This window comes from Denticeps clupeoides, chromosome 6 (assembly GCF_900700375.1).
Source record: "Denticeps clupeoides chromosome 6, fDenClu1.1, whole genome shotgun sequence".
NCBI classification, from domain to species: domain Eukaryota; kingdom Metazoa; phylum Chordata; class Actinopteri; order Clupeiformes; family Denticipitidae; genus Denticeps; species Denticeps clupeoides.
Genome location: NC_041712.1, coordinates 20,000,656 through 20,021,971, shown reverse-complemented (window position 1 = coordinate 20,021,971; position 21,316 = coordinate 20,000,656). Strand labels below are relative to the sequence as shown.

At 42.9% G+C, this 21,316-nt stretch overlaps 2 protein-coding genes across 11 annotated transcripts in view; one reads left to right on the top strand and one right to left on the bottom strand.

Annotated features, from left to right (window-relative positions):
* Positions 1 to 16,123, top strand: part of LOC114793016 (glucocorticoid receptor-like) — a 52,665-nt gene extending 36,542 nt beyond the window's left edge. For 4 of the 8 annotated variants that reach the window (XM_028984607.1, XM_028984606.1, XM_028984608.1 and 1 more), the window contains 8 exons: positions 3,013 to 3,161; positions 5,308 to 5,334; positions 7,627 to 7,743; positions 8,836 to 9,105; positions 9,874 to 10,018; positions 10,407 to 10,537; positions 12,231 to 12,388; positions 13,178 to 16,123. In XM_028984607.1, coding sequence (XP_028840440.1) covers positions 3,013 to 3,161; positions 5,308 to 5,334; positions 7,627 to 7,743; positions 8,836 to 9,105; positions 9,874 to 10,018; positions 10,407 to 10,537; positions 12,231 to 12,388; positions 13,178 to 13,330 — 1,150 coding nt within the window. In that variant the 3' untranslated portion in view covers positions 13,331 to 16,123. The remainder of the gene's footprint in view (positions 1 to 3,012; positions 3,162 to 5,307; positions 5,335 to 7,626; positions 7,744 to 8,835; positions 9,106 to 9,873; positions 10,019 to 10,406; positions 10,538 to 12,230; positions 12,389 to 13,177) is intronic. The other 4 variants (XR_003750186.1, XR_003750185.1, XR_003750184.1 and 1 more) reach the window with 4 other exon arrangements.
* Positions 16,124 to 16,395: 272 nt separating this feature from the next.
* Positions 16,396 to 21,316, bottom strand: part of LOC114791865 (rho GTPase-activating protein 26-like) — a 47,612-nt gene continuing 42,691 nt past the window's right edge. For 2 of the 3 annotated variants that reach the window (XM_028982376.1, XM_028982378.1), the window contains 4 exons: positions 19,887 to 19,922; positions 19,668 to 19,775; positions 19,084 to 19,175; positions 16,396 to 17,530 (listed from right to left, as the gene is read on the bottom strand). In XM_028982376.1, the coding sequence (XP_028838209.1) occupies positions 17,442 to 17,530; positions 19,084 to 19,175; positions 19,668 to 19,775; positions 19,887 to 19,922 (325 nt within the window). In that variant the 3' untranslated portion in view covers positions 16,396 to 17,441. The remainder of the gene's footprint in view (positions 17,531 to 19,083; positions 19,176 to 19,667; positions 19,776 to 19,886; positions 19,923 to 21,316) is intronic. The other variant, XM_028982377.1, reaches the window with a different exon arrangement.

The following is a 21,316-nucleotide window of genomic DNA, read 5'->3' as shown; positions in this document are numbered from 1 at the left end:
CCATGGAGTAAGAGCAACGGCAGCTCACTGGTTGCTGCACCGCTGTGCAAAGCAGCCTGGGTACTAAGACATCAGAAAGAGTTTATAAATGAATAAAGAGCTGGTTTAATTCCATATTCATCAAAGTAGCTCCAGTAGATCCATCTTTAATTTTCTTTCTGAGAACAGTGTCTGTAGGTAATGAAAAGCCTTTATGATGAGTGTGTGTACACACACTTGGTCTCACATATCTAGGTCAGAGCTCTGGTAAATTGAGAAAATATGTTTTTTTTCAGTCACTCACATGCTTTTAATTTGTAATCACCAATTCTAATACTGTACCATTTGCAGCGTTTCGTCGAAGCCCGTTCCGGCTTGACAGCTCTTGACATGTCCACCCGGGTTACAGAATACCCAGAACTGATCCCTGGGTCCTGAACAGAACAGCAATGCATCGATTGACACTCCAGCTGCCGCCAATGAGCCCAGCACAGCTGCCAGTCACCCCTGCTGACAGATGATTTTTATAGGAGAACGTTAAGATACGGACGGAGCGTGCAATGTTTTCTTTTTCGTGGATGAATGTGCGTGTGTGTCGGGCCCTGCACATTCAGATTTTCTGTCTGATGGGCCCGATAAGGAAGAAGGAGAGGCGGTGTATGAAGCTCTCTCAGCTGACTGGAGGGGGGGGTGGTTCTGCAGTGTTATCTGCGCTGCTCACAATGGGCCGCTGTTGGATTTTAAAAGGAGTCAAATGACTCCACGATTTGTTTGGTTTTGATCGCGGTGGAAAATTATTTGCATGAAGGTCTCAGTCTAACTGCTCACTGGATTACAATCATGTAGTGAGTGCGCTGCTGGCTGCCTTACAGGTCACACACAAACTCACACACACACACACACACAATTTCACAATTGCCCTGAGCTCAGTGTTGGCTCTACCGTCAGCCTGCACTTATTTATAATCACCACCATACACACAGCCGTGGGTCAGTGTGGCTGGTATTGAACGTTGATACCATCACTGCACACAGTGAACACACTCTTAATTTCCTTCTGCATCTGTATTACGGTTAGCGGAAATAATTTATACTTATGGCTGAATAATAAAAAACTCAAGAAATCCTGAATGTAACATACCAACAATGACTCATAGTGACAGACATGAACATTTAGGATAATATTTTCATTTATTTTCTTTATAATAAAAGTGTTCATTAATACTTAGCAACTAACATGCATGCATAAGATCTATACTGTTTATTGATAATGATAAACATGATATTGATTTTTCAGTCAACTCAAGCACGTTTAAAGAGTTGTACATAGGATAGGTTGTATATAGTTGTATATAGGCGATGGAACATCAGATCTGTCAGTCTAAGAGGAAGTAAGAAGACTAAAGTGAATGTGCTGCCCTCTTGGCCTCCATTGTGGTTTCTAAGAAAAAACGAGCCTGGGATGGGTCACCTCTGGTCCTAATGCCGGTGCGGAGATTCCTTCATTCCCTATGGGCAGAGTGCATATGAAGTGTGTGTGTTAGAGCAAGTATACAGGGTCTTTTTTTCTAGTTACAAAAGCAGCAGCAGCTTCAGGAGCGAGTATGGTGCAGTAGGCTCACGGTGCTCATGGTGACAACAACAGTAACAGCGAACTCACGGTTAATGGTACAAGACTTTGGTAGCCAAACAAGAAGTTGCAAAAGGGTCGAAGGGCATTATGATGATGATGATGAGAAGCCTTTTTTGCTGTTGCAAATACACCATGTCACTAGTCACAAGTACCAGCGAAAAAACTGGCCATCAGGTCAGGAAAGAACAGAAAATGGAATCACATGGGGAGAGAGGAGGAGAATATAAAAAAAAATTGTAATCCAATAGGGAATACAATGTAGGAACTAAAAAAAAAACACCTCAGCACATAAGCACATGGCCACTGCACAACATAAAAAGTCACTCGCAACAAGGGAGGGGAGTGGGGGGTGGGGCTAGTTCAGCATAAACAAACAGCCATCTGGTCCTGCGGCCACTGGGGGCGCTGGTCAGTGGACCCACCCGTCCTCGCTGGGGGTACGAAGCTTATGGGGTTGGTGGGTGGGGATATCCTTGGGACGGGGGAGAAAGAGTCCCCCACCCTCCTGGGGTGTTTTGGATCAGCAACGGCCAAGGCCGAGGCCAATGCTCATTAGGGGAGGCCAAAAAGTGATAGGATGGGTTGTTTGGGTTGTCCGTGCAGAAAAGCTACGAATTTCCAGCTCAGTGTCCGCGTTGGTCTCCAGCCAACATTCTGTGCAGGGCTACGACTTTCTCCGAGATGGTATCCAATTTTCTCCGAGATGGTATCCAACATCACCATGAATATCCAATAGTCATGGTGATGTTGTCCAATCTGCGATCGAGCTCCTTCTATCATCTCGGCCAACCCAGTGGGGTTTTGAGAGGCTGTCATCATTTCCAATCTTCGATAAACCAGGGCAGTGCCTAATCCAATCAGCACAAGACCTGTTATCATGGTTCCGAATAGGTAGATATCCTCGATGTCCTCCACGTAAAGAGACGCAAGGCACACCACTCTCCATCTTTTCCATCCGTCCATGACGCTCCAGAATGACACTCAGGTTCCTTCGCACCTGGATTTCTCTTCAAAAAGATGGCGTCAGTCGCATTGAGAGACCAGCGGATTAAATCCATGATTTCCTCAGTTCGGAGAGCAGGGCTGGGGGAGTCTTTCAAGGTATGAGACAATAGGAGGAGATGAAGAAGCCGGCAAGGAAACGGGGAAGGGAGGGAGAGAGAAAAGATGCGCCCGTCTCCACTGAGAGCAAAGGAGAATTTCATTATAACTATGAGTCAGCATTTTCTTTTACTGCATTTCTCACAAACCCTATCTAATCACGCCAGTGGCTAGTGGATGCAGGTCAAGGGCATCCCCAGAGCTGCTCTAGTTGAGTCGCTGTAACCTCGGTGTTCTGCATGACATTTTTTTTGTGTCAAGTGAAATGCTAAACATTCTTCGTTGGTTTGCTTCTTCCAGACCAGAAGGCAGCAGCTCCAGTGGGACCGGCTCGGCCAAAGGGAGCGGCCAGAAGGTCTGCCTGGTGTGTTCAGACGAGGCCTCGGGCTGCCACTACGGCGTTCTCACCTGCGGCAGCTGCAAGGTCTTCTTCAAGCGAGCCGTGGAAGGTAATACGCCCTGGGCCGGTGATGCTGGATGGGGCCATTATTTGCATTTGGGAATCCAGAAAAACTGGTCCCTTTTAAATCATTATCGCTACAGACACATGAAGCGAGACTCGATTTATCTGCCAGCTTCCAGCAGTGAGTTCAGGGCTGTCACTCTATTCAGTATATTGTTAACTGAGTAACCTTGGGGGATTGTGTTGTTCAACTAATCGATGGTTGTAAGACGTCTATGACATCTAATAAACAAGATGCATGACCTCAGTCTGTAATGGGAACTAAGCTGCACAGCGCTTGTTATTAATCAGCGCATAGCTTTTATTAATGCTGTGAGAAAGTGAGTTGAACTCCATATTTGGTTCAGTTTAATCTTGAACTGAAAACAACCTCCAAAGACCAAGCTCGGAGCAACGGTAGCAAAGAGAACATTCCCAGCTGAGAGGATGAAACCTTGAGCAGATAATGAGTGAGAGGAAGGGCCTTGGGATTGATTTTTTCAAGCACAGCTTCTGTTCTAGAGGCCAGTTACAGTGTTTGTTGTTTGGATTGAGGGAAGGAGTTTGGTAGTGATTGATGGGTAGTAGAAGGGTACTTCTTGGTGTTAGTTTTTCTATTGTCAGAAATCTGTTGTCATATTGTGCCAACGATCCTTGATGTGAGAAAGGGCAGGATGGTAGAAATTGCAGGATAGGCATAATTGACGATGGAACAGAAGAAAACCCGAGATCGGCTCACTATTCTACAGATTTTGCACCTTAATGGAGTTCCAGCCAAGAGGATAAGATCATTCTCTAACCTTTAATGAGCAGGAGTTTCTTTTGCAGTGTGGTTAGTCATGTAGAGACACATTTGTAATGAAGTTATCCCCATATTTTCCAAAATCGTCCTGTGATTTCTGACTATATGCAATTACACAGTACAGATGGATTAATCCAACAGACAGAACTAAATGTGCCCCGTCACTGAACAAATGTCATGGTTCCACAGTTAGTTCTGACTTGACATTTTGCTTGGTTCAGGGGCATCCTGGGACTTACAGTAGGGTCGTTCTGGCTCAACTTTTTGAAATATTTTGTATCAGACATGCTCTGCCATATCAGACCTTTTTTTTTTTTCTTCACAAAGTTCATTTTTTCCTTGCTCTGTCCGGGCCATGCTCAGATGCCTGAATCTTTGCAACAGTAATGCTGTTGCAACATTCTCTGAAGAAAAATGCAGAAATACAAGTCTCAAAGTAGCACGTAGTCAACTTGAGATAAAAAAACCAAATGAATATGGCCAGTATTCCTAATGCCATATTTTTGTCATTATTGTAACCAAAATTGCATGTATGTATTACTCCACACTGAAAGACTGCACTTGGTATCTCTCTATTATCTGTCTACCGGTGAACAGTACAGACCACGAATGATGAATTATCATTACTGGTGGTCCCAGAGTCTCGAGGGCTGCTAAAAAAAATATTCGCCCTTTCACAGCGTCATTCGAAGGTTCTACGGTCGATTTACAACATGTAAAATAACAGAATGGTGATATAATTTTTGGTTTCAAGTGTTCTATTGATCTTGATATTGTCTTTTTTTTTATTGCATGGAAATGTATCGCATTACAGTGATCATCTCAATATCCTCCTTTGTGTTAAGATAATACACTGTTTTGGCTACTAAATGCATGCCTGGGGGAAACACGTGAGAAATCAAGACTTGGTGGCGGCAGGGTGGCAGGAGTGTTGCAATTTTTATGTGTCACAGTTTATGGAACAAGACAGTGCAAGTGTAGTGTAACTAGCAGACAGACCGTACAAAATAAACCGGTCACCCCGTTTATAAATGTAATATCCAATATACTATACATATATAATATACAGAATATACATATGTAAAATATATAATATACTAATAGATATAGTATAAATCTGAATAACTTGACTGTGCTCATAATGAATAAAAGAAGTCTTGAAAAGCCTGATGCACAAAAATAACAGATAGAAGTGGGGTGTAGGCGTCGTGTCTTACTGTATTTGCTGTGTGTTACTCCTTTGCTTTAGTGGTAACTGAGTGTGTGCGCTGTGTTTCAGCCGCAAGACCTTTATCTGTTATTTTTGTCTCTCTTCTCCCCCATTTCTGCGGTTGTTCTGGCTTTGGTGAAGGATGGAGAGCTCGGCAAAACTCAGACGGTAAATAAGCCGTTACCTTCAACAGCACTGCAGCTTTCATTGTCCCTCAAATAAGTCTGCTGCCTTTCTTCCTTACAGACACACGCATACACAAACACATGCAATAACACACGTTTCCTTTGCTGTCACATGCATGCATTTTGCCATTTTGATTTTCTGCAAAGGTAGATTCCTCTACTGTGGTTCTGTTTCTTGGACTGATTCTCTCTACACTAATCACAAACTTCCAACTTCTATGGTTGTCTGTGTCAGTTTGGGCCGACCGATTGCTGTAAATGAAAATATTTAATTAATCTTTGAGTACAATAGCACAGTCTGCATTTAGAGGAGCAGCCGTCGCTTCTAAAGTACATGAAATGACCGAAAACTCTGTGATTACTGTTTTAAATTCATTTCTGTGCAAATACACATTTTCCTCACTGTTTTGTGGCTTGCTGTTGGTTATGGGTTTAAATGCCACCTTTGTTCATGACCAGTAATCAGGCCTTGAAATTCAGATTATTCAATTAATATGCTTTCTGCTATCATTACTTGACCTTACATGATCTTGTGCTGAAAATGTATACTGTGTTTTAGACACCATATAATATGTACACACAATATAGCATACACACACGAGGCTGCATGCAGAAACACTTGCAGCAGTCACCATAGCTGGAGTGGTTTATAGGATTCTTGGGAAAATTCCTAGTGGGCAGCTCGTCAGCTGAGTCAGTGCAGACTGGGCCACTGTACAGAACAACAAGGCAGCTTTCTTCCTACGGAACAAAACCAGTTTTAAATGCACAGATCGGCTTTATTATGATTATTAGTGTAATGTGCCAAATGGATGCAATATTAAAGAAAAATGCCATAGCTAGTGCTCCTGAATTTGAGCTGCTTTTTCACAAATGCATATGAACTGGGGTGTTTCTTTTTTATATGCATACACATATATGCAATTCACAGCCATGCTGTGATACCTCTGGTTCCTTGTGGTACACGATGTGTGCGTCTGTGTGTTGAATATAAGTACTGAGTTGTTCCCAGCAGGAGGAATATGGTTGACAACTATAAACTATAAAATACAACCATGACAACAATGAACTATAAAAATAGTTTTATATAAATAGTAATTATATATCACTTCCTGCATAGGCTATGTGTGTCAGAGTGGATGTGTATGTTGAGCATTCCTTTTTTACACAAAAACTCTTCAAATCTGCTCAAAGTGGCTGACAGGCAGGAAGGATAGCATGGTTACATGAAAGCTGGGTTATTGTGGTCCTTTTTTTCATATCCACTGTATATGCTTGTGGCATATGCTAAATTCCCTATATCTGTTAATGAGCAACAAAATTGGCATATTACAATTAAAGTCGCTCTTTAAGAACAAACCCTACATAATGAAATTGCATTTGGTATACTGTACATTGCATAAAAGCGTTTATATTTAGTAGCAGTCTGACCTGAAATGTCAAGGACCTACATGTTGCAGCCGGTGCACTGATTTACAGTAAAAGCTGAGTTTCTCAGCATTTCCTGCTGATTCAGGTCTTGCAACATGGACGTCTGGTGCCGTCTTTCTGTACATGCAGAGCATGTGGGTAGCAAGTTTCTGTTACACCACAGCACCCCAACTGAGCAGATCGCAGTTTCTGGTGGTTTCCATCTCCATCTGAAGAGATGTTACTAATATTTTTCCCCCACTCACAGGAAAAGCGTATTTGCAATGTTGGTTTTGCTTTGGAAAATAAGCCTCCGGCTCTGGTTTTGGTGTAAAAACACACAGCTGCTGCTGTGAATATTCTCACATTCTGCAGTTTTGCTCCATTATTTGATCAGCAATGATAACAAAACTGATCCAGATGCGCCTTCTATAGAACCAGTTCCAATTTGAAGCTATCGGTGCCTGTTGCTAAATTACAGCCAAGAATGTGCACAACAAAGATGCTGCAAATTTCATTGCTGTTTTACTGTTACATCTTTGCATAATTTTGTCAGATTATGCTAATATGGGATTATAACAAATCACTACTCCCATATTATACTATTTTGTGAGAAAACTGCATATTTGTTTCCCCTTGAAAAATGCAAAATATATGTGTTTCAGAATGTATAGAATGAAGTGTGTGTACGTAAATCCGCTGACTCACCGGTGCGACAGTGACTGTATGATTCCAGGTCATCTGTATTTATGGCTGCGTTGGAGGTGCTTCACACATTCACAGAAGCTGAGTGTGTGGTGACAGATGAGCCCCGGTGTAAATTTGCCACTGAAGGTGTAGACTAATTAATCTGTCTGCTTCTCAGGGCAACACAACTATCTGTGCGCGGGGCGAAACGACTGCATCATCGACAAGATCCGGAGGAAGAACTGTCCAGCCTGCCGCTTCCGGAAGTGTCTGCAAGCTGGCATGAACCTAGAAGGTAAAAAAAAAAAAACACATAATGCGGGTCAAGCACACCAGTGTGCCTGAACTTCTTCTTCTCAAATCATTTTCAATTCACTGATCCATGAGAACACAAAATTATTGATGATAGTTTTAATTCATATAAAGGTCAAGTATAAAAAAACAGAAACCATGTTTCTAGTGGAATTATTCACTATAGCAGAACGTCGGTGCTCCCAGAGTTATTATCTTATTCGAATTAAATTTTTTTTCCAGATTATTTGCGCAGGCTCAGACATCATTTGAGGTCATTTCAACCCAGTGCGGCAATTTTCTCTCTTCACTATAACCAATGAAACCTTTACTTCGGGGGGGTGTCAACACAATGACGTTCATGCATCCGCAGAAAAATAAATCTGGGGTTCTACCAGAAAAGCTCTTAGTTCCCATGGAAACGCTTATGGAGGAAATTAAAAGGAAGCCAAAAGACGGGCTTTGCGTTTGATTTCAGCTTTCAACCTGACTGGCAGCACGCGGTGGAGACAACCTTGATAGAAAATAAAGTGGCTTTTGTCTCGTCGTATTAGATAAACGCACAATGAATGAATATATGGTCACAAGGCCTTGCAGACCCGCAGTCTTCGCATCTCTGTTGACCTTTTTAAGCAATAAATGCTACAGGGGAGAGGTATCAACAGAAAGAGATCCCTTCCTGCACTGTTCCTAACCAGCTAGTTACTCAGCTGTCAGGTAGGCAGCAGAGCAGATGCTTGTCTTCAGCGCAGTAAAATTGGGTAAATAGGGCAGAATGATGCGATGCACTCCCAGGATTTGAAACTTGCTGTGGTTTTTAAATCACATCTAAAGCTTTTTTTTATGTTGTTGTTGCAATAATGAAGATTCTTTTGTCCTAGCTTTGCAGTACCTTCCATCAGTACCTTTGTCCTTGTTCTGTTTTAATTTGTGGTATTCAGCCTAATTTATTATCATCATGACATAAACTGTCATTAACTGCATTGGTATATTCACATAACGAAATATGGGTTATAATGACCGTCTGTTTAACATGATTGCATAATTAACATGCAGATTGTGAGGATCATGGGTGCATCTCTCTTCTCTGTTCCAGCGAGGAAGAACAAAAAGTTTAAGTTAAAAGGTCCACATGGGAGCAGTGAGGTCCCGCTGCCCAGTGACAGGTCCTGTACCCTGGTGCCCAAGTCCATGCCACAGATCATGCCCACCATGCTGTCCCTGCTGAAGGCCATTGAGCCCGAGGTGATATACGCCGGCTACGACAGCACCATCCCCGACACCTCCACACGCCTGATGACCACCCTGAACCGCCTCGGTGGCCGCCAGTTGGTCTCTTGCGTCAAGTGGGCCAAGTCCCTGCCTGGTGAGTGCGTTGAATAGGCGTCTGGTATGAACTAATCTGGTGTTTACCCAGTGAGCAGGGTGGAGGGGAAAAGATAATGTTATGATCACATGGCTGAATGAAAATAATCCCAACGCACTCAAACGTAATCCCCTGAACACGGTGGGATCTGGAGGAGCTCGAATTAGAAGGCAATTTAGGGCTCATTGTTGGTAAATTGAGGCTTGTCAAGCTCAGGTAAAGCATATAATCATTATTAAGTCTTTGCAGCTGGCAGTGCTTAGTTCTGTATTTGCACAAAGCAGATAGACACACATGCCCCCACAGACATGTCACAAACCTGAAACACAAGTGAGTAAAAGACTGAAAAGTGAAAGTTTTTATATACGATACCAGTGAAAGACACAGGCGAGGTTATGTAATAAACATGCAAATGCAAACAAGGCAACTAGTTTGCTGTGACGGCAGCATTTCACACGCTTGGCTTCTCTCGACCACCTTAAGTGACATCAGGGACGGTTTTATGCTGAACAATTTCTTATCGTTCACTCATGCTATTGAGCGTCTCCTGAAGCGGCTTTTGATGATGACAATAGTGAACAAAGCCGCCATGAAGGTAAAAAAAACAGGGCGAAAAAACAGATTCATCTAACATACTTCACTTTCTCCTCCTTCACCTATCTTAGTCTCCGTAACTGCCGCAGAGTAGGAGTGTCCAGACTTTTGAATGGTTGTGTCTGAGTAGGTTTAAGTAGGAGCCGTTCTAAACCTGCTGTTCCTTTCCGCCAGGCTTCAGGAACCTGCATTTGGACGATCAGATGACCCTGCTGCAGTGTTCCTGGCTCTTCCTCATGTCGTTCAGCCTGGGCTGGAGGTCGTACCAACAGTGCAGTGGCAACATGCTGTGCTTTGCGCCGGACCTCGTCATCAACGAGTGAGTTCCTCCACCTTCCTGCTGTAGGCCATTCATTCATCACGGCATCAGAGCATTCGTCTCACAGTCTGCAAAGACCTAAAAAAAAAAAAAAGAACGCAATAGATAAACAGTAATGGGTTTGTTCTTTACTTAGTGCTTAAGCACAAAGCAACACAGCACCATATAAAACAATTCATTAACACAAAAATGATCACTATACATGGAATAAGAGCTTAACAAACACTTGTTATGTAATAACTATTGTGCAATAATCAAGGACTAATCCTGCCTCTGACCGTAGATGGCAGGATCAAGCTCCACCCCCTTTACAACCCAGAACTGAAGAAATTGGTTTTAGAAAAAGGAACGTAAAACTATTTTTTTTGTGTGTGTGTGTGTGTCTCAGGGAGAGGATGAACCTGCCCTACATGAATGACCAGTGTCTGCAGATGATGAACATCTCCAGTGAGTTTGTGAGGCTGCAGTTGTCTTATGAGGAGTATCTCTGCATGAAGGTCCTGCTGCTGCTCAGCACAGGTAAGGCAAGAGCAGACGCTAACTGCAGCCTTTTAATGATGCATTTACATACAAATGCTCAATGAGAAGGAAAAAAAGCCTCCAGGCTCGGTGTGCCATTACGCCCCAGCAGGGCAGCATGAAATGGCCATTTATTGTTACATTTCTGAATTTGAGTTTGCTTGAAAACGGTTAATTGCCCTTCAAATTACTCTGAATGACTATTTTTTTAGAGCCAGGCACGCACTCAGATGGGCTTTGATTGCTTTTTGGGCCGCCGGAAAAAACATGTCCTCTGTGAACCGAGCTTTTACTGTCTTGCCGAGACATTTGCACAGCGCTTTATGTAAAAGACCACACGCATGCAGAATTGAATGCATTATTCCATTACTGGTCCAGTGCATAGTTAATGGAGCATCCATTGTAAATCTGGCAACAGTAAAACACAATTGTTCTTAAGCAAAATATGGATAAACATCCACCCTGCACGGGATAAAAAAAACCTTGTGACGTGTTCTGTGTTCTTGTAAGGTTTACTGTCATTAACAAAAGACTTTGAACTAATATATCTAATTCACTGATGCACGCTCAGCTCCATAATGATCATGAAGGACATTAATAATGCATGGAGCGTGTCAGTGGCGTACAGTGTTTCTCGGGCTGCTAGTGAAAGGAAGCTGAGCAGCATGAGTCATCACTTTTCAGCGGGCGCGGTAGGAAGCCTGCACAGCTCGTCCCGAGACTCCCAGAAGCCCAGGTAGACGGTTGCAGCACAAAAACAAGCGCCGCGGCTCAGCTTCCGTGGCAAAGTGACGCGGTTTCGAGGCACAGAATTGGGCTTGGTTCATGTTGAAGAGGACAGTTTCCCTACGGCAAAAAAAAAAAAAAAAAAAAACCCACAAGAAAACCACAAGAAACTTGAGACTTGAGGACGAGAGGCATGAGCCAGATATGAAGCCATTCTGTTATATAGATGATTGACACTTGCAAAGGGCTCTGCTGAATGTCAGCTCATTGTGCCGAGATCAGGGTGGATTCGGCGTGTAGGAAACGGATTGACGTTTCAAGTGCCTTTTGCTCATGGCCCTTCTGAGCACGTCTCAGCCTGTCAATCAAGCTGAGATTGAAAACATGGTCCGTGATGGATTTTTACTTTTTATTTATTTTTTTTTTTATGTATGAAAATTATCGCAACAAGTTGATTACGTTGGACGTTTTTTGGACCGTCCTGCATGTTCCCTATGGTTGCAATTTGGCGGTGGTGGCCAAGCATGTAAGGAAACAGACCCGTACTGGGAAGGTTGCCGGTTCAAATACCAAACTGAAGTGCCACTGAGCAAGGCACCGTTCCCACACACTGCTCCCCGGGCACCTGTCATGGCTGCCCACTGCTCACCAAGGGTGATGGGTTAAGAGCAGAGGACACATTTTGCGACAATCGCTTCACTTTAAATTGAGAATTTAATTTGAATGTCTTCGTAGTGTACAGAACAGTGGGCTGCTGTGAGTGGCCATTGGCCAACCTGCAGCACTTTTTTTACCCACTAGGCACCACTGAGGTCGCCTGCATATTCCCATGACGTCAGGCCACGTCAGGCCACATTCCATGTGGCTTTGAGCGTGAGCGTGATCAGGCTACTGCTGCCCCGCTGGACTTTTGCTGTAAAATGTGACGATAATTATTTGTTTTCCTGTTCTGTTTGTGTGTGTACAGTACCAAAGGAAGGGCTGAAGAGTCAGGCGGTGTTTGATGAGATTCGCATGTCCTACATTAAGGAACTGGGCAAAGCTATCGTGAAGCGGGAGGAGAACTCCAGCCAGAACTGGCAACGTTTCTATCAGCTGACCAAGCTACTGGACACCATGCAAGAGGTAAATCCAATTCTACACAAGGTGCAAAGTTCAAGTTCAGCTGTAGCTGTGTTTGTCTGCTGTTCTGCCCAGAGGTTCAACTGATTTCTCAAATCTGACTGCAGCAGTAAAAGCCACAGCAATCAATTTTACCTTCCATGCTTTCTGACAACACTGCATTGTAATAGGAATGATTATAGTTTTTTACTATAGTACATTACTGTAGTACATTATTATAGTTCACTACTATAGTAGATTACTCTATCACATTATTATAGTACATTTTTTTTCACCACTATAGAACATTTTTATAGTTCACTACTGTATTACATTATTATGGTACACTTCTGTAGTACATTATTATTTGTGAAAGTGATTGTCATTGTGAAAAACTGCAGCACAGCACACGGTGACACAATGAAATGTGTCCTCTGCTTTTAACCATCACCCTTGGTGAGCAGTGGGCAGCCATGACAGGTGCCCGGGGAGCAGTGTGTGGGGACGGTGCGTTTGCTCAGAGGCACCTTGGTGGATTGGGATTCGAACCGGCAACCTTCTGATTACGGGGCGACTTCATTAACCGCTAGGCCACCACTGTCCCTATTTTTTACCACATTATTATAGTATACACACAACAACAGTACCGTATACAGTATATTACACTTTATATCACAATGTCGTGTTGGCTGACACTTCCTTTAGAGATTATATGGTTTTGCTGATGAGACTATGATCTGGTCTGGTCTGATCGATACTGTTTTAATGGCAGCTTGTGTGTGTGTGTGTGTGTGTGTGTGTTTGTCTCCTCAGATGGTGGAAGGCCTGCTAAACTTCTGCTTCTACACGTTTGTAAATAAGACCCTGAGTGTGGAGTTCCCCGAGATGCTGGCGGAGATCATCAGTAACCAGTTACCAAAATTCAAAGACGGGAGCGTCAAGCCCCTCCTGTTCCATCAGAAGTGACTGCCTTAGATCACAACAGCTATGCCTTACTACTCTCCCAGTCAAGCCCACATCTTCTAGACACAAACACAACACACACACAGACACACACACTAACTCCATAATGCCCCGCCCTGCCCATCAACACCCAACCGGCCCCGCCATCAATGAGGAAAGGGTGCAGCCACTGCCGTGTTCCCGGAAGGACAAATGTCTGCTAATGCACGTCATACACCCTCACACAGTCCAGTTAAAGAAAGAGGAATGTAGTTTTTTTTTTAATTTTCACTTTAAAGAATCAAAACAGGGATCTTTTCTATTGGTGTTTGTACAGATTTAACGCGTGTACAGTGCTGAAATGTTTACAGTCTATCGGTAAAAGGGACAGTGTGCCTTTTTTCAGCTTCAGCCATTTTCTTTCGAAAGCGGAGGGTTTGTGCTTGTCCGTCTGCCCGGAGAGAAGGGTGGACAGACGGACAATGAGAGTTTTGGTGACGGCAGCTGAGCGGACGAACGATCTGTTGATCCTGCAGGGCTACCTTAGCTTCTCTCTCTCTTTCATCAAACCTGCTGTGGTCTTTGTGCCTCTGAGTAAAAACATTACAGCTTCACCATGGGTTTTAAAAACGGGATTTAGAAGCACCATGACTTATGGATGTGGTGACCAGGTCAACAAAACCTGACACCTGAGTTTGGGCCCGGCAGTATGCTCCAAAGTTGGATATATTAATATATCCACCAAACGATATATTTCATTTCTAAATTACAAAAGTGATACATCTCTATTTCCTATCTTAATTAAGCTGTGTTGGATTTATTTACTATATTTAAAAATGAGAATATGGAGTCTGATAATAATATTTACCAATATATATTTATATATTATATTGCCCAGCCCTAATCTGAGAAAGGGATAGGAATGAGTTTGCTTTCATATCAGACATTTGAGATTCTGAAATGAGAGTGTGTGTGTGTGTGTGTGTGTGTGTAAAGAAAATCAAATAAAAAAAAAAAACAACAGGATAAAAGCCACTAGTTATGTAATTCAACCGTCCAGTTACATCAGGTCGCATACAAGGCACTTTTTTCTGCGCTGGGGAACCCGCACCCATGTAGCTTTACTGCATTCCTCATCCCAGGAAGAGAATGTTTGTACAGGAAAGCGGGATTAGCTGCCGCAAGTGCACATGCATCCACACACTACTTCAGGAAGAGGGTGAGCTTTTGTTTTCATGTGCGTGTGTGTGTGTGTGTGTGTGCACGCTCACGTCCACCCACCCGTTTGTTGTCCAGTCACAGATTCACATGGTGCCAAATCCCTGTCAGAAGACCTACTTTTGAAATGCCCGTTTATACGATGTTTGTGTGTTTTGCGCTTTGGAAATGCTCTCCTTCAGGGTTCATGTGTACATGATGAAAGAATGTATCGCTGTTGTTGTTGGGTGTTTTTTTTGCTCCAGTGGCATCACTGTCGTGTTTGCAGGTCCCCGGATCCCCCTGTATCGACCAGCATAATTTCACGCTTCAAAAGGACGTCCGTCTGCTTTCGCCCTGTGCATTTCCGTTGTGCACAGTGAGTCCACACCAGCTAATGGCAGAGGTCGACAGTCCCCTCCACCCTTTTCAGTTGATGAACCCGATGGCCTGTGGGAGCTTCACGAGGAAGGGCTGTTTCACGTTCCCGAGCCGGTGCTTCAGTCCATCAGTCCGTAGCGCAGGTGCTGGCCAGGCCGCCTCCCGCCATTTCAGAAAGTTGCACTTTCTTATGTGTACAGAGCTTCGCGTGTACAGTAGATTCTCCACACATTACGGGCTTCATATACCAACATATCCCACAATAGCAGCAAGGAGTGTTTAATATTATACAGTATATTTTATGAAAGATTATTTTTACAAGGACGAGTTTTTTTTGGTTTGTTTCTCTTGCTTTAGGCCTTGTTAAAGGGAGTTGGAGAACCATAGAAGTCAGATGTATATTGAGAACATACGACGTTGTAAACATGTTTAAAGAAAATCTTGTACACCTTCACTAATTTGAAAGGTAAATTGTTCCCCTTTGATATGAATAATTTTATTGTTAAAAGTTTTATTCTTTATTATTTTTTGTTTGTGTTTTGACAAACATAGCTGTATTTCAGATGTACTTTTAAAAAGTGTTAACCTATTGTCTGACGTAAAAAAAAAAAAATCTTGTTTTAAATGAATAGGAGTGATTTTTTTTCAAGCAAGCACTGTGGTTGGGGGCTGAAGTTTGTTTTGTATAGTGCAACAGTGTGACCAAAGCGGAGAGGGAAAAAAAGAAGCTAATTATTCTAGCAGATTTATTAACATTAACAGTTATTATACTACTTACCATTTTTTAAACTCTTTTTTTTTTTTTTTTAAAGGTATAGGCTTTGGTCTCTTGTATGTTGCTGTGAAGATTTAATCAGTCACGAAGAAAAATAAACATAAAGGAGAAAAGGTTAAAAAAAAAAAAAAAAAAGATATTTGTGAAAAATCTACCAGAGCGTTTGCACTACCTATCAGAAAGTCTATTTTGTAAAATAAATAAATACAAATATAAAAAATGCAAATGTTATCTATTAAGGGCAAACTATATTTCACTGCTATATAGCTTTTTATGTAAAGTCTGTTTCTTTTTCTTTTCTTTTTGTTATTTTAGTCATTTCTTTTGTAGCTATGTACATGTAATCCACTGTAAAGAATATCCAGTGTCTGTTTTAAAATAGTTTTGTATTACCTCTGTATCACAAGGCCCTCTGTAGTCTGTCCGTCTTTTCACCTATTTGATTAAATGTTGAACTAAAGTTGCATTTGCGTGTCGGTGAGCTTGTGTAGTGGGGAAAGGGGCCGTGAAGCAGCCCCACCGGGTTATTCCAGGTCACTTTACTCTCCTTCAGTCCTACTCAGACGCTGCTCAGAGAACAAATCTGATGCGCCCAATAAAGCACAAAACGAAATGAACAGAATATAAACTGAATAGGTCAGAAAATGTTCGAATATTTTGATAGTCTACAGTGCCACTATTGCTGCATGTGCTTATAATACCAAATGAATGAAAAAAAAAGGGCTGTATACCAATCATCCCAGCAAAGGTGTTTATTGATTTGATTCAGGAGCATTAAGGCGCAAAACTGGAAAGAAGGTGAAGAACCAACAGATATGTTTTCCTTTTAAAACACAATTAAGTTAGTATCCTACAATAAAAATGTGAATTTTATACATCAAAATTGATACCTTATCAAATGTCACTTATATACAGAGTTAATAAAATCCAAGGGAAAAAGGGAAAATCTCATCAAAGAGAAGATCATAAATAAAAGCCATTTCTTTGGCAAAACCAAAGAAAAATGATTCACATTAAAAAATATTATTTTTTTACACATTCTCCTTTTTATATTCTGGTTTATATATAAAAAAAAGAAAACAGACTAAATATTCATGAACAATTTCCCTAAAATTTTACAGTGGAAAATTCTCATCTGCCTGTTTTTGTGGTCTCACAAACACATTTTCACTTAATAGTCCTGGATCCCACACTCACAGATACAGAGGCACCTGAAGAAGTGGAGAAGGAAGCGGGCATGTTCTGCCTTGCCCAGCAATTCCCCAGCTTGCCAAAGCTTGGCAGTGCCCACAGTGTCGAACAGCACCCTCTGAGAGGCGGCCACTGTGCCCATGTTCCCTGCTATGAGTCAGACATTTAAAAAAAACACCGGAGGAGAAGATTTGGTCCCAAGATTTTTTTTTCTCCCCTTAAAATAATGGGCCATTTAGAAAAAGAGTCAAAAATGGAACAGTAAAACCATAATCTAAAGTTAGCAAAGTACCACTCACACATGCGCCCTGCACTGAACGTTCTCCAGCCAGTGCTGGTGCTAGAAATGGGCGTAAATATTTTATTATTTATCCTTCTGCATGAAATGAGTCTTCACAGATTCCACATGTTTCAGTGATAAACATGTTCTTGCCTTTGCCCAATAACATGATGAATAAAGTTGTAACTGAAAGTTTTTAAGCCGTCAAAAAATTTAAATGCTGTTCCAACAACAAGTAGTAAAATATTTGAATATGCCCAACCCTAACTGGCTCGGCACAGTGCGTCCCCATATCTTCTGCCGAGCAGCGGCTACAGAAACTCCACATAGTTCTCCGGGATCAAACCTGTTCGGCCATCCAGGGTTCCCTCCAGCCAGCCTGGCTCCCTCGAAGGATGGACTAAGAGGAAAAAGCAGGAGGAAAGTGAAATTCGGAATGGCTAGACAAGTGGAACAAAGACCAGGCTATGAATCCCAGACTCAAAAAGGTTTTCTAGGTCATGGTATTACGTGTATATAGTTTTATTCCAACAGCAACTATTTACAACAGGCCTAAATATGAAATTATGGATGGGCCTAGGATTAAGCCTTGTGGAATTTCACAAGACAATTCTCACTTTCAAGCAGCCAACATGCTGACAGCCTATAGAACTTGGACACATTTAATATACAGGGTGGGCCATTTATATGGATACACCTTAATAAAATGGGAATGGTTGGTGACATTGAACACATTTTATAAGTGGTCAGAAACTTGTAAACAACTCATGAAAGAATAAAGTTACGTTAAAACCAAGCACACCATTATTTTTCTTGTGAAATAACCAATAAATTTGATGTGTCACATGACCCTCTTCCTATTGAAAAAACAAAAGTTGGATCCAATGGCCGACTTCAAAATGGCCACTATGGTCACCACCCATCTTGAAAAGTTTGCCCCCTCACATATACTAATGTGCCACAAACAGGACGTTAATATCACCAACCATTCCCGTTTTATCCATTTAAATGGCCCACCCTGTATATATTTTTGACATCTTTTAGAAGAGTACATTTTACATTCTGAAAAAAGACGTGTAATTAGATTTATTTTGATCTAAAATATGGTCCAATGGATGATTTTTGGTAAGACTGGAACCTCATTCACGAGGATTACCATCATAGGAACACCGTGTCTGTGTCAGACAGCATGTGCCTGTGCCCACTTGTGAAAGACCAGAGAGGCCGACCCGATTATTGCAGTCGGCCTCATGGTAATGTCAAGGCCTCGTGGTCATTTTAAAAGCAGCACCGAGATCCAAAAGAACCCAACTAAGTGGACTTTTCTAAATGAACCTGGAGTCTGTTTGTCCCTCAAGATGCCCGGAACGAGCAGAGACAGCGAAAGGCGGCGAGGAGCCCGGATGCTCTCCGAGGTCTGTTAAGTATGAGGGAGCTGTGCTATAAACAACAGTGGGTCTCGGGGGGAAAGAAATCACTTCCTTTGAAGGGTCCTCCATAAAAAAAATACACCACTGTTTATTACGCTTACATAACACCGCAAAAAAAAAACGACATAATAAATGTCATCCGTCTTGAGCAGCGAGGTTATGAATAATACAAACGTAACAATGGCTCTTCGGACGAATCGTCAGCGAGAACAATCCAGAAAAGTCTGACTTGATGAATTTTAGTTGTCATTAGCTGAGAACCACGTAACAATGTGGTCCTCAAAGCGTTTCCTCATAGCTGCGCGGCCCGCAATGAATTACAGGCAGCCGCTGACCCAAATGAAGGCTTCGGTTCCCATTGGCTCGTTACGTAAAGTCATTATCGAGCTGTAATTTCCCTCTGTGTGCAGAACCCGTCGGGCAGGAATGCTGGGGCGCCGCTGAACCGGCCCTGGCGATTAAACCGGCGTCTGCTGACAGCGCGGACTTCAAACCGCCTCCTCTCTCTCGCCGCCGCACTCACCGTTCTCGAAGACGGTTCCAGCGATGAAGGAGAGTTCCGAGTCGTGCTCGGCCTTGCACGCGTACAGCGCTCGCGCCTTCCGCTGAGCGCTGCTGGCGGGACAGTTGGTGGTGGCATGAAGAAGAAAAACAAAAAGAGTGAGATTTGGGAAGACAGGCAGCAGTTGGAAGCTGTTAGATAACACGCCTCGCCATTGTGAAGCGTTTCTATCGCTGCAGACTTTCCACCCACGTCAGCAACTGAGCATCACACGTTGTGTGGCTCTGATGGCGAACTGGGAGATGGAAATCACCGGAATTTTTACTTCCGTTCGAGGCTGATTGGTGCCACAGCTTCACACTTTTTCAACCACGATACTGTAAACCGCCAGGCAGGTGGCGTGCAGTAATAGATGGGTATAGAGTGTGTGTGTGTGTGTGTGTGTGTGTGTGTGTGAGAAACCAGGTGTTCGGCTCCCACAGAGCAGACTGGCAGCGAATGTGTCACACGCAAAGCGAGGCGGGGATCACAAAGCTCCAGCGGGGCACGGTGGTCGTCCTGCCGGGCATTGTGGGTGGCGGCATGGAGCTGGCTTTCAGACCGACCTGAGAGGGGAGGAGTCAGCAGACGTTGAGGCGGACTGGGGGCTGGACTGGGCGGAGAACATTGGCCAGGAGGGAGAGCGGGGAGAGGAAGGGCTGGGGGAGGCCGGACTGGGACACACATAAACACACAAAACCACGTTAGTAACTACTGAGAAACACACAAGGAGCCCAGATTTCTAAAAGTCTAACGGTACATTTTGCTCCAGACCCGACACTCACCTGGCTGGGACAGTGCTGCGATTCTTTGAGTTCGCCCTGAAATCAGAGTAAAATGTGTACATCATTTCTAATGTAGTGGAGCCCATGCCGAGCAGCAACGTGAAACATGATCTATGGCCTGGATTTTCCTTATCACCACATCTGCACCACGGTTCACTTGGAACCAGGCCGTGTATAGACCGTCTTATCTAGACGGAAGCGGTTCCCTTCAAAACACTTACAAATAAACCTGTACTCTGTTTCAGATTAACAGCTCCATACATGATTAATGCTATGTGTTCATTGCAAGATGCAGCAATGCTCAATACATGCAGACGAACACTAGAAGCGCTGTAGAGGTAACGTGAAAGCAGCGGCGATGGCAGGACGAGAACCTGCCTGGTTTCAGAACAGCGTCAGAATTGCTAAGTAAAAAAACTAAAATGATGGCGATTGTTGCATTCTGTGGAAATATGCGGAATCTTTTTTGTCTGTTATGGGACATCTGAACAGGAGTCCTCTTGTGGAGTCCTCCAGTAACACAACCAAGTATAAGAGCGGTAGCTGGTTCGACAACTTCAAAATACCGGCCTCTCAAAATGTACACATTTCATAAATAAATAAAAAAGAAGAAGAATATCCAGCCGTTTGTAGAAGCCATTTCTGATTTGAGCCTGTCGAATGTGCTTTTAGTCCGGTCCCCGGTATTCGGACATACAACACTCTGGCATTTTACGTTTTAATTATCCTTTCATTAAAAATGAAACAAAGCACTTAAACTGTCTGGTGCAATACCAAATCCCTGAATCTGAGACGGCCGGACTGATTAATTATGAATTAGACGGCCAGTCTTGGCATGCCAGTGACCCACTAGTGAAAGAGAGGTTAACCCAGAAACCAAAGTTACATGGATTTACATGGAAGTCTTCAAATTTTCTCCGTATTTTCTGTTATTCGCTAGAGTAATGTTGCCAGAGACCAGCGGATGCCCCACATAGGCTGAATACCACAGGGTGCATGACTTCAGTTTAATCATTTAGGATTACACATGTCAAATTAAAACAAGACTTTTTGACACATCCAAGACCCTCCCTAAACCAGAACGACGAGAGATAATGTTGATAGTGAATGAGCCTGGCCTGGGGCTTGAGTGTGAAGCTTTACATGAAATAGATAAAAAGAAATAAATGACATAATCCGGCATCTGCAAAATATAACCACAGACTTGACAGTGATTGTGCAGTAAACCAGACCTTGCATGGGTCACACTGTCTTAAAGTCAGTCTAAAGCAGGCCAACAAGATTTACTCACCGCCTTCAAAACCGTCTACAACTGCAGTCTACAGGATGCCAACAGAGTATTTGTGCAGCATAATACAGGTAGTCTGTTTCATCCTGTAAAGCAAACTTTTTTATTTTGCATGCGTATGTATACACAAACGTGTGCATTA